Source organism: Haliotis cracherodii, unplaced genomic scaffold, assembly GCF_022045235.1.
Source record: "Haliotis cracherodii isolate W230 unplaced genomic scaffold, xgHalCrac1.p SCAF_7, whole genome shotgun sequence".
Lineage (NCBI taxonomy): Eukaryota > Metazoa > Mollusca > Gastropoda > Lepetellida > Haliotidae > Haliotis > Haliotis cracherodii.
This window is the reverse complement of record NW_027266330.1, coordinates 34,037,871-34,053,764: the sequence shown is the minus strand read 5'-3', so window position 1 is coordinate 34,053,764 and position 15,894 is coordinate 34,037,871. Positions and strand designations below refer to the sequence as shown.

General features: G+C 39.8%; 1 protein-coding gene across 1 annotated transcript; it reads left to right on the top strand.

The window, feature by feature from the left end:
* The first annotated feature begins 2,853 nt into the window (after positions 1 to 2,853).
* Positions 2,854 to 8,361, top strand: LOC139448461 (monocarboxylate transporter 14-like). The gene is made up of 5 exons (XM_071230009.1): positions 2,854 to 3,049; positions 4,757 to 4,900; positions 5,798 to 6,634; positions 7,756 to 7,806; positions 8,213 to 8,361. Exons 1-5 carry the CDS (start codon positions 2,854 to 2,856, stop codon positions 8,359 to 8,361), a joined length of 1,377 nt encoding a protein of 458 aa, XP_071086110.1.
* The last annotated feature ends 7,533 nt before the right edge of the window (positions 8,362 to 15,894 follow it).

The window sequence follows — 15,894 nt, the reverse complement described above, 5'->3', positions numbered from 1 at the left end:
GGACGTCTGGCGGGTCTTCTGGCGACAGTCCCTGCACATCTGAGGCGGCGACCTACGGTTTGTGAAGATATTCGTGGAAGGCCAGGGATGACTTTTGCAGCCACTGTTGCTGGCTTGAATTGATTTCGTAGGTGTATTGTTCGAATCCAGTTGTCTTGTCGATTATTAGTTACGCGTGGCCTGCCACTCCGGCGATTGTATCTGACTGCATTCGTCTGTTGCCAACGTTGCCATAAACACCAAATGGTGTTTCTGTGGACGTTAATTTGTCTTGTAACATTACGTTGAATCTATCCTGCTTCAAGCATACCAATGGCTTGCAGATAGACGCTCATTTTCGGACAGGCGTGGCATTTCGCAATGTTGAATAATTGCGTAATTTTGTTGTTTTTCCGAGTGATTTTTGTCAGCACGATGCTAAACAATGCATGAAGAATCCCGTTAACGCACATGTTTTTATACCCATTCTTGGTTAATGAAATGCATGGGGCTTGCATAAACGTCCACTTTTGCATGGAATGCATGCTTTTCTGTAGCAATTCCGTTTTTGTGACTTGATTCCATACATGTACTACAAGACTGAAAACCAAACTTTACTTGTTTGAAAAATACACTTAAATATTAGTGTCACAGGAACTTTTGTTGTTGAGTATAAAAAAAATAGTATTCAAATTTTAGAAAATACACTAACGTATCTTTCCAGTCAAACCTCGGACATCTCACATTTGGCAGTAACTCACTTAGGTTGTAAAAACATGTCGCGAGACATTATTGTGTCGATTTTGTTGATTTTGTTGATTTTTCCACAGCTCATTTGAATCAACACCCGATTACTCTAATTTAGTGAATAGATGCCTGTTCGCATTACAGTCACCGACTGCGTGTCAATTCCAGATTGACACGCTGACCAATAACGGTAATCCCCTTTGCAAGTCGGCGGTCAATCTAAAATACTGCTTGTTCAACTAAACGTCAGCCTTTGTTTTTTAATTACCTTATCCACTACAGATAGAGATTAGTTAGGTAATTTATGGGAATATTGGATTAACCAAGAACAACACATGAAATACAATGGAAGTAATGGTGACAATAACTTAGAATAATGCCTTCAAAACTTAACCAATCAGAGATTGCTATGCGTCCCTTCACCATATAAGTAGGTGCAGTTTGACAGCTAAGTCTTCGTGTGCGACATACGCTTGCAGTCGGAAAGCGCACGTTAAATCTCCAATATAAGTAAGTAAGCAGCCAAGTCATTGAATAAATCTTGGAACTCTAGCAACTCTGATGTCATCATTTATTCTCAATTCTTCTATTTACTTTTAAGGTAAGACATTTTCATGCGTTGTTTCAATGGTTGTTTTCAAATATGTTGAATGTGTTTCATGGTAATTGTCTTAGATGTCTTGAACATTGTATATTATCAACCACAAGCGTTGTTTCATTGATAAGTTATTGTTTAATGTATTTGGAATCTCCTATAACGTTTTAGGAATGTTTTCAACACCAAAGTAATGCGCACTATTCCAATAGGTCGCATGTATATAGGTTGTAGTGTAAAGGAATTTCAATCACCAATATATGTTATCAATAAGTTGCTGATCAACATCGTGATAATCGTTTAGATAAATAAGAAGTACAAGTATCAGTAACATCGTAACGTAAACTATGTCATGTCATCAATATGTGTAGATTTATTGCTAGCAGCAATGCTGTACTTAGTTAATATTCAGTCAGCTTTGATATTTATAGGTAATGATGAAATACCTGTAACTTGATGTTAATAGTCAAATGCAAAACATTCGTATGCAAGCTCTGAATAAAGTAACTAATAACACCTGCATTAGAAGAACTACGGTAATGCGCGTAACTGCATTACCGCAATACTTCTAAAAGTACGTCTATCATTTATGTTGCATTATTTCAAGCTAACATTGCCAAGGTGTACCATGTGTTTTTAATATCATCTATGAATGCAAACTTTTATCACAGAAATGCTACTTTCCCCTTCAAAATGTGTATGTACGGTTAGTGTTGGATTATTTATTTATAACACACTGAACCTCACAATGAATACTCAAACATCTCTTTGACTGATCACTGACTCACGGAATTCTCGCTTCTATTTTAGGATAAACATTATAACTTGTTATCCAACAAGTATCAGGATAACATATGTAAGCAAACAGATCAGTTTGGATGCGGACATTTCAGTCTTCCCCACATAGTTATTGACACTGCTAGTCGAGATATCTTGTCACATGTAAATGTCTCTGATGTGTGTCAAAGGTATTGTGTTCAGGTTCACGAAGTGGAAAGGTCTTCAGCAGTAATATGTGCGTCAATAATGAGACAAGCATATGAGGTAATGTAAACTAAGTAAACAAAACTGCACAACAAGGGCAATGTTATATCCATGTGCAATGTATTGGTTGCAAGTTGCACAATATTTTCTTTTTCGTAATGTATGAATAATACGTTCACTTTATTCATTGATACATTTTCAGGGGCCAGTTTGAGATTTGGAGGCACGAGTCTTCCTTGCGAGATGATACACTCTGGTGATAACTAACTTCTGTTTGGTCAGCTCTACCCGTCACGAACTACACCTGCAGCTGGTGTGACAGCTATGAGACGACGCATACCTAACCGAATTTAAGGGATTTGTTGGTTTGATTGTAGCAGAACTCAACACGCAGCAGTACTCCATAAAAAAACAGTGTTTAATTTTATGTAGGACGATCCATGCCATCGAGATCGATGTCACCAAGGCAACACCCGAGTGTCCCCTCTTGAGGAAAGATGGTTGCGCTGTTCTAGTTTATCCCAGAATTCCCACGGATTTATAAGGGGATGGCTGTCCACAAGAACATTGACCGAGGGTATGCGTGGGTGGTGTTGGTCACCAGCTGGCTACAAGTGGTCATCTCTGGCATCTTCTACTACACAACGGGTGTGGTCAACACCGCCCTCCTGGAGAATATGCAGGAGGGCGTGGTCAAGACATCGTGGGTGGGGTCTACCTTGTATGGGACGATGATGCTTACAGGTGAGTGAAAGAACATTGGGCGTTCTGCCCCAGGCTCGCACCCATTAACCCGAAGCACGGAGGTATCTGAATGACGTCACGCTACAAATAGCTTACCAGCGTAGTACATTACAGGTTGTGTTGGGAAAAGCCCGGCTAAAGACCAACGGTTATACATTCAAACATAGCCTAATCAGTATAATTAAAACTATACAACAGTATGTATGAAATTCCTTTAAAATAGAAAGAGTGCAATGTAGTTAGTTCTTTTATATATACAGAATTTGTACAGGTAAAATGGAATCCTTTTGCTGCTGTGAACACGGTGACGAACTAGGTCACACTGAAGGCAAACAGTTGTGTAAACAAACCTTTGAGGAAGGCAGTCCTCTGTATCCATGAGGTAATACACATATACAAGTATGCTTTTGTGAATGAGTGTAACCTAGCCCCTTCTCTATAGTTATTAATGGCTATGTATTGGATAAATATAAAAGCTCTATTCTCATTGTTTAGGCTTCATTTCATGCGTAACCATGCCTGCTGACGGATGGAAAGATTATTTGTCTGGTATTTATTTCAATCCCAAACATCCAGCCTCCTTTTCTGGCCCTGCTAAGCTGTATCACATTGTGAAAAAGCAGGGTAAATTTGATATCAGTTTACATCACATAAAGAAGAGTGGCCCAGTCGTCTAAGGCGCCGCGATTCGCTGTGCAGAGATGCGTCCCTTGGGCGCGCCAGAAACCTATGATTGTGGGTTCGAATCCCGGTTCGCCCCGATTATGTTTCTAGGTTTGTCAGAACCATACCCGTGCTCGTGGGTTTCACCGAAGTGGTAAACGCCCAAGACCTGCATCACTTCGCGCTTCCCTCCCACTTTAAGCTGACACGCCGTGATATAACTGGAATAATGTTACAAGCGGCGTTAAACCCAACTCTCACTCACTCACTCACTCACTCACCAAGTCGTGCCATTCAGGAACTATGCTCGTAGACGATTGGAGACGCGTGCCCCTCTCGAGGGTTACCATATTCATTGTGAAACAGGGGAACTCCTTCAATCAAGGATGACGACCCTCGTCTTATAGTCCAATGTTGTCATCACAGCAGCGCTCGCTTATTCCTGTTGTATAAGCATCGCATATCTCTGATATTTCTCAAAGCCTCACACACACTGCGCTTGTACAAAGCAGACGTAACTCACAATAACATATTTCCACAGTCTTTGAACACATGCATATTGCCAAAATTTATTTAAATTATCGGGATTGTATTGATCGAGGTTCCCGTATCTTCACGTGCATTCTGATTGGCTTTCGCCGTTTCGACTCATGATGCCTATGAAGAGGGAAAAAGATGTGAAAGCTGCCGAATGCGCCATTGTGAAAAGAATGAAAGTATATGCTTCAATATCATTGATTGAAATATGCTGTTAAATGGGACAGTCCCAATAATAGAAATACCAAACATACTATTTTGCAAAATGAATAGCACACTAATACAGTAATAAATCGTAATATATCAATATTTATTCGAACTCGACTATTCACATTCTGCTCAACAGGCAGTCTCAGTTATCACGAAAAACATGGCGTCATCCATTGAAACGTGTCGTGACGTCATGTCAATCCAGTATGATGTCATGTTGGTTTCACAACTGTGAGAGTTCACGTAGGGTCTACAAATATTGTCATTATTATACTATTTCTACTACTATTCTTTCAGCACCGGTGACCAGCTCTTTAACGAATGTGTTGGGGTGCCGCATTTCGGCCGTTCTTGGAGGTCTTCTGACTCTGGTGGGCATGGTGGCTGCATTCTTCGCCAAGTCGATAGATGGGGTAATTGTGTCCTATGGATTTATTACAGGTGAGGAGTCGCTTTTGGTTGCATTTATATGTTGGATATGCGAATATAAAACGCAAGAGAATAACGAGTCCCGACAAAAAAGATACCGTTGGGCGCAATGTTATAAATGGATCACTGAAAAGTAATGGCAATATGGTACAGATGAACTACTTTATTACAGTTGTTTATTGTCATTATGTGCTTCAGAAACGTATACACAGAAAGAAAGAAATAATATGTAAACAAATCTTCCGCAAACTAAAAGATAAGACAACACCTCCACATGGCAAAATTACACATATTAGTTGTCAGCTCGGTTGCCTGACGTGGTTCAGCTTGCCGAAAATAACTTGCGAAAATATCATCATTTAACTGTCGTCAACAATAAGATCGATCGTATTATTATGTACAGATTAAAATAAAAAATGCAGCAAAGAGTGTTTGGGTGATCAGGCTTGTTAGGCTCATCGTTAGCTCAGGGCCCTTGCTCCCTCTACACGTAGCCCGGACAGCGAATGGGACTTCTCCCAGGAAGCGCTGCCTAGTCAAACCCACCCAGAACTTTTCGGAGAGAGTGAAGGCTCCCCAACACTGAACTCTTCTGCATTACCCAGATTGTCTGAAGGGCTGTATTCCTGATGGCAAACCTGGGTACGCTCCTGATGTCAGTCATCAGATTGGGAGGTACCAAGCCTAAGGCACCAAGAACAATGGAGAGTCGGACAACTTGGTATTTGGGATGCAAGCGTGTCATTTCGAAGGCGAGGTTTTGGCCTGGATACGTCTGAGGTTTAACGGGACTATTCCACAGAATTGTGTATGTATCATTTTCAATGACGCCCTCTACATATTCCGGGTCGTACCATGGATGGACCTCTCTGTCAATTATTCTTATTCTTATTCTTATTATTATTCCAGGTCTAGGAATCGGGTTCCTTGAGACATCAGCGACTGTTATTACTGGTCACTATTTCCAGAAATACCTCCCTCTTGCCTCGGGGCTACAGATGTCCGGAGGAGGGTCAGGGATGTTTATAGGTGCTCCGTTAGTGAGATGGTTGCTTGATACGTTCGGACTTAGTGGGACTTTTCTCATACTGGGCGCCATAGGAGCGAACACGTGTGTGTGTGGTATGATGTTCAGACCATCACCGCATGAGCAACAAGCAGGAACAAAGAAAAGAGAGACACCGGGAGACGTGACCCGTAATCTTGTGGATCAAGAAGTAGAAGAACAACCAGAAGTCAGAACCAGTTGTCTGCAACGTTTACTTTCGACAGTCAGTGAAATTAGGACAGTTTTTTCTAATGTTAGCTTTATGCTATATGTACTTTCCTATACATTATGGGGATTTGGAGAATCTATTATATATGTTCATCTACCTAATTTTGCGGAATCCAAAGGAACAAGCCAACAAAATTCCGCCATGTTGTACACAGCTATGGGAATTACTAGTATCATAGCTCGTGTGTTGGCAGGATTTGCTGGTAACGATCCAGCAATAGGAGTCTTCATGCTACATACAGGTATGCTGGGTGTAGCGGGTGTCCTGATTATGATGTGTCCTCTTCTTGCCAGTTCGTTCACACAGCAGCTCCTGTTCTGTAGTATCTATGGCATCTACAGTGGTGGGCCTATGGCCTTATTAAACCCAATTATTGTTGATCTGTTAGGCGTGAAACAACTGGCGACTGGATACGGAGTGGTTAATTTCATTGCTGGCCTTGGATTACTTCTCGGACCTCCGTTCGCAGGTAAGTAACACACAAACATGCATCAGCGTTGCATGATGATAGACTTATCCCATCCTGTCTTATTACATGTCTCAGTATTGTCACTTGTTACGATAAGACGATAGTTGTCAAATGAAGACTACATCGTGACACGTGCGTGAATGAGTGAGGGAGGTTGATTGGTTTGTTGTTGAACGCCACACTCAGCAGTATTCCAGCTATATGACGGCGGTCTGTAAATAATCGAGTCTGTCCCAGACAATCCAGTGACCATGAGCATCCATCCACGCAATTGGGGAACGGATTAATACGGCTGAGGACCCTGTTTCAGTTTCAAGGGGTGTCCGTTTAATGCAGAAGGACAATATCATATTGGCCAATAGGACAACGGCGAACACTGACAGGTTTCCACATTGGAACTAGTTTTCTTGCACCTGGCTATCACATGACAACATAACCTGGTGACAGTCGTGAGCCTTTTCTATCTGTTCAAATTGTTTCCGTTTGCGTTTGCCTTCAAATGATAGTTAATAGTAAACCTATCAGAAGCAGTTACCCGTCTTCATAAACGGTCATCATGGCACTACACGCAGCGGGATCTGACGTTACATATAGGACATGCACAATCCCGACACCGCTGCTACCCCATATAATGTAGTAAGCATGGTGGCCCTGGGCGTGGTAACGGAGACAGGCCTAAGGGAGTCAGGCCTAAGGAGAAAACAAGAGAAGAATAAGTTCATTTCGTTTCGCAACTTCTAGCTATCAGGACACAGAGCAAGTCCAGCGAACATGTTGCTTCGGGTTGGGGCGGTCGGGTAGCCTAGTGGCTAAAGCGTTCGCTCGTCAAGCCGAAAACCCTGGTTCGATTCCCGACATGGGTACAATGTGTGAAGCCAATTTTTGGGATCCCCCGCCGTGATATTGCTGGAATATTGCTAAGAGCGGCGTAAAACCATACTCACTCACACACTTGATTCGGTGTGTCTTATTAACGACCAAGTTAGAGTTTGCCAACCTCTACCCCGCTCTCTTTAAATAGTTGTTCCCTTCAAATACCATGGGAAAAACTTGGGAACATCGTATACGTTCCTATAATGTAGACAAATTCGTTTCATTTGGTTTTGGTTTGTTGTTCACAGGGTTCATCATGGACGTTTCGGGAAGCTACGATGTTAGCTTTGCTTGTTCTGGTAAGAACTATGAATCTTGATGTTTTAAATTTGACTATCAAAGACACCATCAGAAAACTATAATATGTTATGTTGTAATAATTATATTTGAACATTATGTTAATGAGATGGTGATGTTAACATTATCGCTTCACACTGAATGTTACAAGAAATTTTATATGCATGTTTACTTTAATGTACTTGCAAACTTTTTCGTGAAATATTAGTGAGTTACCACATCCAGTGGATTATTCACGTAATCCACTTGTGATAGGAATCTACCCCCTTCACAGAACTGAGGTAATGATAATGTTAATGAACTTTACATTTACATACTATTCGCAATGCAATGTGTGTGGTAATATATTTCCAAACAGGAGCTTATATGTAAATGCTAGTAGGTAACTCAGATATATAACTGTTTCAGGAAGCGCACTTGTGATAGGAAGTCTACTGTCTCTGGGCATACCGATCTTTAAGCGACCAAGTGCATCAAGTGTCTCCCGTGACAGAGAAATGGACATCCCAGTTTCTGAAGAATACACAGTTGTTGCATGTGGAACAGAGGAACAATAAATGTTATACAGTCATTGTTCTGTTTTTCGTTATATTAGACCATCGGCCACTTTACCACAACATATGCCTTCCTGCAATTGTATATTATCCATTTTTAACTTGGTGGGCTCTCTCACAGAGACAGGCTGATGGTTCTACAAACATGACATACAGCTAAGCTCAAAGTTCAAACAGCTTAGTTCTAACAAAACAAACAGTCCAATTCTGACAATACATACAGTTCAGTTCCTACAATACATACAGCTCAGTTCTGACAATACATACAGTTCAGTTCTGACAATACATACAGCTCAGTTCTGACAATACATACAGTTCAGTTCTGACAATACGTACAGTTCAGTTCTGACAATACAAACAGCTCAGTTCCTACAATACATATAGCTCAGCTCTGACAATACATACAGTTCAGTTCTGACAATACATACAGTTCAGTTCTGACAATACATACAGCTCAGTTCTGACAATACATACAGCTCAGTTCTGACAATACATACAGTTCAGTTCTGACAATACATACAGCTCAGTTCCTACAATACATATAGCTCAGCTCTGACAATACATACAGTTCAGTTCTGGCTATACATACAGTTCAGTTCTGACAATACATACAGTTCAGTTCTGACAATACTTACAGTTCAGTTTTGACAACACATACAGTTCAGTTCTGACAATACATACAGTTCAGTTCTGACAATGCATACAGTTCAGTTCTGACAATACATACAGCTCAGTTCTGACAATACATAAAGTTCAATTCTGACAATACATACAGTTCAGTTCCGACAACACATACAGTTCCGAACTGACACTATAAACAGACAGTTCAGTTCTGAGAGTACATACAGCTCAGTTCTGACAATACATACAGCTCAGTTCTGACAATACATACAGTTCAGTTCCTACAATACATACAGCTCAGTTCTGACAATATATACAGCTCAGTTCTGACAACACGTTCAGTTCTGACAATACATACAGCTCAGTTCTGACAATATATACATTCAGCTCAGTTCTGACAGTACATACAGCTCAGTTCTAACAGTACAACTGAGTTCAAATGCTGAATTTATATTTCATACTGTCAACATTTTTGTAATGAAGTAGAGAATGATAATTATTTATTTGTAGTTCTCTACTGCATAGGCTCCTGACTGTCACACCGGTGTCTCATCCCCGTGGGGAGGGTAAACAAGAACGTGTCCTCAGCACCCCATTGCTGGTCGTGAACGGCGACCAAATTGGGCAACCTGTCTGCCGTTGGTTGTGTCGGCGGAGGACGGGAGTCGAATGTTTGAGGGCACTGGTTCCAGGAGTAGCGTGCCTTTGCCCAATACACCACTTTGGCTCCGAGAGAGCGCATTGATTAGTGATCACACAGATTAGGCAATCTGGGCTGACTAGTAATTAGACAATGTGGGTATTAATTGGTTTAGGAAATTAGACGATCTCGGTGTACTCCTTTGCTTATGAGCAAGCCCTTTGGACATTTCGGCCCCAAAGATGAGTGACCCTCCTTTTTGCAGTTTGTACACCAAATATTAGGAACTCAGGAGCATTTTGTGGACTTGGTGGCTGGTTAAATGATGTTTTTTTTTATGTTGAACGGTTTGTGCATTGTGTCAGCCCGTGTGTTAGTGGTGTCCATTGATTTGATCCCGAACGCCGACAGGATTGTTTGTTGGTTTATTTTATTGGTTAGTTCCAGCGATGTAGACCTTCTGATGGTTGTAATTGCAGCTTGACTATTGGTTCAAACATATTTATTTTTACAAAAATGTGAAAATGGTTTGGTAAACAACCGAAGCGCATTACACAAAGACATGATACTATAAAAACACCAATGAAGGTTAAGATGTAACAAAAGAATTGTACATGCCAAGCTAGATGTGTATATAAAATAAATATATTTGCAGTTCATGGAGTGATCAATGAAGCCTAGTTTGACACGAGTGGGTAGAACTCTTGACCCCTGCAGTGATAACTCACCAGATGTCCATTGTGTAACTTATGGACTTGTTACAACTTGTTACAACTTCTGCTCGATAAACAGTGTGTGTGTATAAATGTTCAGGTTGGTATTTCCGCTATCTAAAGTGTAAAGTGAGGCCGTCTTATTGTTGATAGTAATTTTGGAGACATAAATGAGAACAAAGACCGATCGCATTTTTGGCATTTAATTCACGCTCGCGTTGATTTCAAGATTTACTGGTATATTTTGGTAATTCAATAGAATTCCGACCACGGAGATAGTCTAGCATACAAGTGAATAAGATGTGTTGGAATGAATAGTGCATTTATTGCACTCATGAGCTATACATCTGTCATAGTGCGAAATCATGCTTAAGAATACATATCAAAATAAAAAAAATAAAAAATATTCAAAATCTATCAAATACACTAACATATCTTTGCAGACAAATCTCGGACATCTCACATTTTGCATTAACTCACTTAGGTTGTTAAAACATGTCGCGATACATAAATTAGACAATAGATGCCTGTTCGCATCACAGTCACCGGCTGCGTGTCAATTCCAGATTGACACGCTGACCAATAACGGTAATCCCCTTCACAAGAAGAAGAAGAAGAAATGTTTATTTAAGTGTCACATATTGTACATAAAACACATTTTAAACAAAAGCAAGTTGCCATTAAAAGTACAATATCCAGCCTCTAGGGCTTATGAGACACTCTAAAAGCATTTAAAACATATAACATTATTGAATATAAAACACAAAATAAAAATATTATATACAATGTTAAGACTAGAAGAGATGCACTCTCCTTCTATACATGCTGTATAATGTGATTGCTAAAAGCGGCTGTAAAATCACTTCTTGCATCAAATAAGATAATTGCTGAATGCTATTAAAATAATAAAAGTCCTGGTTTAATTCAGCTGCCTTGTGTAGTAGTTGATATCTCAGGTCACTGTATACAAAACAATCTATTAAAAAGTGTGATTCATCCTCAATAACATAATTATTTTTTTCTGCACAAAATTTACATCATTTAAAGGAATAGGTGGCTTGGAATAGCGGCCTGTTTCGACTAATAGAGGGAGGTTACCACACCTAAACTTAGATAAAACACTGCGATAATCCCTTCGCTTCACACATTTCACATAGTGGCTCACATTCACATCAAATTTGAAAAGTCTGAAAGTCCTTAGCTTGTTACCATTTGGTTTGTTCTCATCATCCCACACTTGTTTACACCATGTTTCACTATCTTTCTCTTTCAAGATATCCTTCAGTAAGTTCACTTTTTTCTTGTTATTGTCACTGTCACTGATAATCCCATCCACATTTAAGTCTCGTATCAGCATTTCAGTTCTTTTATCAAGAGATTTACTTTGATACATTGCCCACTTATGAATAATATTTGGAATTCTGCTATCTGGCATTGATTCACATCTGAAGAATTGTCTAAATAATTCTATCTTTTGATCCACATCACTTGATGACCATCCCATATCGCTGCGAATCGCCAAGTTAGAAGCATTTTGACCGGTTCCTAGAAAAAATCTACAAGCTTTGTTTTGGATGACTTGCACCTCCCTGTATTTGTTAATCCCCCATATACCAGCTCCATAGAACAAAACAGGCTTGATAAGGGTATTGTACAACTTGGTATACACTTCATAGGACATCCCACCACAACTTCTAAATTTAGTGTACAATGCAGATAGTGCTCTACTGGCAGATTTACAAAGTTCTTTTACAGTCTTATGCATGTCCATATGTTGATTCAACCAGATGCCCAGGTATCTATAGCTCTCTGTATATGGTACAACATTTAAGCCACATTTAAACTGGTAATCTGAAATGATTGTAGACTTGGGTCTGAAATGCACAACTTGTGTTTTCTCACAGTTTATTTCTAACCTCCACTTTCTGCACCATTCACTGAGTATACATAGCATTTTCTGTAGAGATTCCTCATCCGGGGCGATTAATGCTAGGTCATCCGCATATAGGAGAACAGATAACATATAGTTCTCTATTTCAATTCCACATTGTAAACCTTTCAATTCCTCAGCAAGATCATTGATGTAAATAGAAAATAAAGTTGGGGATAATTTACAGCCTTGTTTAACACCATAATTCACATCAAATGGATCTGTATACAAGTCATTTAATTTAACTGTGCATTGCACATTGTTGTAGAGTGACTGTATGCATTGAAGAATTTTTCCTTTTATACCACATTTCATAAGCTTGAACCATAAGCATTGCCTGTCAACAGAGTCAAATGCCTTCTTTATGTCAACAAAACACACAAATGTTGACTTTTTAGTGGACTTTCTCACATTGATGATGTTGTAAAGTGCATAAACATGATCTATGCAACTGCGATTCTGTCTGAATCCATTCTGCTCTTCTACTAATGTATTATTATCTTCTAACCAGGATTGAATCCTCCTATTTAAGATGTCTGTGTATACCTTACATGGAATAGATAACAGAGTTATTCCTCTATAGCTAAGTGGGTCAAGTGGATCACTATTTGACTTTGGAATAGGATTTATGATTCCTTTATTCCATTCATGAGGTGCAACTGCATTCTCAAAACAAAAGTGTATTAATTTGTGGAGTAGCTTAATACAGTGATTATTTTGTAGGACTTCAGCAGGAATATTATCCAAACCAACAGCTTTACCTTTCTTGAGATGATTAACAGCTATTTCAACCTCACTGAATGAAATAGGTTTATTTAAACTTGAGATATCTCTGTCTTCTTCTGTTTTTTTCAATTTAGCTAATTATTCTATTATATTTTGATAAAATTCACCATCAAACAGTTTACTGCTCTTTTCTTCATTAGCAGAAAACAATGAATGATATGAGTCTCTCCAGTGTTGTGATACAGTGTCTGCATCAGATGTGATTTCTTCATTGTCTAACTTCATCTTCATGGGAATTTGTTTCTTCCTATCATTTGATAACCCCAGTTTACCAATTTCTCTCCAGAACTCATTACTTTTGTTTTCTTCACACATAGATAACAGTTCATCTCTTTGTTGATTTTGATACAGTCTCTTTGTTTTCCTTAGAAACTTGTCAAATAGTTTTCTTTTATCAACATAATCTCTTCTTAAAGCTCTTTTATTGTGTTGTGAACCTGAACAAGATAACCACAGTCTTTCTTTTTCACACATACAGTCCCATTTTCCCTGAAGATCTTCATTCCAATATGGTTTGAACCTTGATTTAAATCTTCTTTTGATATTATTTCTTCTACTACCCATTTTCTTTAATTTTTCATCCATTTCCTCATATATTAGGTCTGTAAAAGATTAGATAGACACAATTTTTATGGATAACAACTTCTTTAATACTGTAAAAGGCGACGTTTCGGTATAGATCCTTATACCGTTGTCAAGCAAGACTGAATGAGGGTTACTTACTTACTTACTTACTTTGGAGATTTAACGTGCGCTTTCCGACTGACGCGTATTTCGCACACGGGCCCGGCCAGGCCATTTAATGTGTTTCCGAAAGGGGCGAGGGTGGTCTGTGCAACCCAAGAGGGGGCTTTAGGGGTTGCTTATATAGAATTTGGGAATTTTGAGATTTGGAATAGATGCCGATGGGGTTGGGGAGGAGAACTAAGGGAAGGGAGGGAACACCCAGACCTGTAACCCTTAAACCCGAATCAGCGCCCTTCCGCATCGCCCTCCCGTTCATAGGAAAAGCCTCCCACATCATCAGCCGCCTCCTCAAACAGCAAGCCAACATCGACAGCCACTTCACCAGCTCCAACTCCCTCAACACCCTGCTAAGAGCCAACGGCAGGAACACATCTAAACCCCAAGAGGCTAAAGGTGTAGTCTACAAAATTGACTGCACTTACTTACTTACTTACTTTGGAGATTTAACGTGCGCTTTCCGACTGATGCGTATTTCGCACACGGGCCCGGCCAGGCCATTTAATGTGTTTCCGAGAGGGGCGAGGGTGGTCTGTGCAACCCAAGAGGGGGCTTTAGGGGTTGCTTATATATAATTTGGGAATTTTGAGATTTGGAATAGATGCCGATGGGGTTGGGGAGGAGAACTAAGGGAGCTGGGTATGGTGGATGTTTGTTTGTTTATGTGATTTTGATTTGGTAGGTTATTATGGTTTTAGATGCGTTTTATTAGTTCCGTTTTTATTAAGAATACGCCTAAGGCCTTGAAGTTTTCTAGTTTATTTTGTGGGTTTAGTATTGCTTCTAGAGTGAGAGCCTTGTTTAGATTGAGGGTGGTTTGTAATGCGGTTCGATGTGTTAGGTAGTGTGTGCAGTGGATGAGTGCGTGTTCTGGGGTTTCTGGTTGTTTGCAGTGTGGGCAGTTACCTGTAGTGTGTTTTTTAAGTTTTTTTAGGTGGTTATTTAGGTTGGTGTGTCCTGTTTGGAGTTTAGTGATTACTCTGTCGATTTTTTTTTATGGATGGAGAATTTTTGGTTTGGTTAGTGGTTTGCTGAGCACTCTTTTGATTTGGCTATTTGAGTTTAGATATAGGTTATGCCATTTTTTTGTGATTTTTTGTTTGTTTACACTTTTAATTTCTGATTTTGAGATGGGTAAGTTTAAGCTTATTTCTGGGATTTTGAGTGATAGTTTAGCTGCTTTATCGGCGTTTTCATTACCGTATATTCCTACGTGGGCGGGTATCCACAAGAAGGTTATTTGTTTGCCTGCTTTTGTTAGGTCGTTGGAGCTTTTAAGTATTTGATTTATTAATTTAGGTCGGTTTTTGGTATTTTTGTTTTGGAGGGCTTGTAGTCCACTTAGGGAGTCAGTAAGTATTAGGATTTTTTGGTTGTTTTTGGATTCTTGATTGTGGAGGGCTGAGGCCATACCCATTAGTTCGGCCGTGAATATTGATTGGTTATTTGGGAGTCGGAAGGATTGTGTGGTTTTAGTTGGTTGTGTGGTATGAACTCCGAAACCCGTGTGTTTGGAGGTCGGATCTGAGGATCCGTCCGTGTAAATGTGACACCAATTTGGCCAATTTTTGTGTATGTATGCTAGTGTGGTAGTTTTAGCTATGTTTGGGTCGGTTTGTTTATTTATTTGGCTAGCTAGTGTTGTGTCTATTTTGGGTATTTTAAGTTTAGGGGTGAAGATATTTGATTGTTTGCAGTTTTGTTTAAGATTTTTAATTTGGTGTTCATTTAGGTAGTTTGTTATTCTTTGGGATATTGGGGTAAGTAAGGGGTGTTTACGAGCTAGAGCTTGGTTTTTGGGGCTGATGTTTTGGTTTATTAAGTTTTGGATGAGAGGGTTTGATTGGGACGCGGCCCAGAAATTTAAATTGACTGCAACTGTGGGCAATCTTACGTAGGTGAGACATCCCGCCCAATCAACACCAGAATCAAAGAGCATAAAACCTCCACCACCAAATCCGACAGCAAATCAGCCATCTCGGACCATATCATTAACTGTCCCAATCACATCATCAACTGGGACAACGTCCAAATCCTCGCCAACAACCTCCATGACTTCACCAAAAGAAAACTAACAGAAGCAGTCCATATTCGCCGCCACA

Bases quoted from the DNA above. Each gene is read 5' to 3' on its own strand.
- LOC139448461 (XM_071230009.1), top strand. From the start codon at position 2,854: ATGGCTGTCCACAAGAACATTGACCGAGGGTATGCGTGGGTGGTGTTG. The intron at 3,050-4,756 runs GTGAGTGAAAGA...CTATTCTTTCAG, and splicing joins TGGGACGATGATGCTTACAG to CACCGGTGACCAGCTCTTTA. The intron at 6,635-7,755 runs GTAAGTAACACA...TGTTGTTCACAG, and splicing joins TCTCGGACCTCCGTTCGCAG to GGTTCATCATGGACGTTTCG.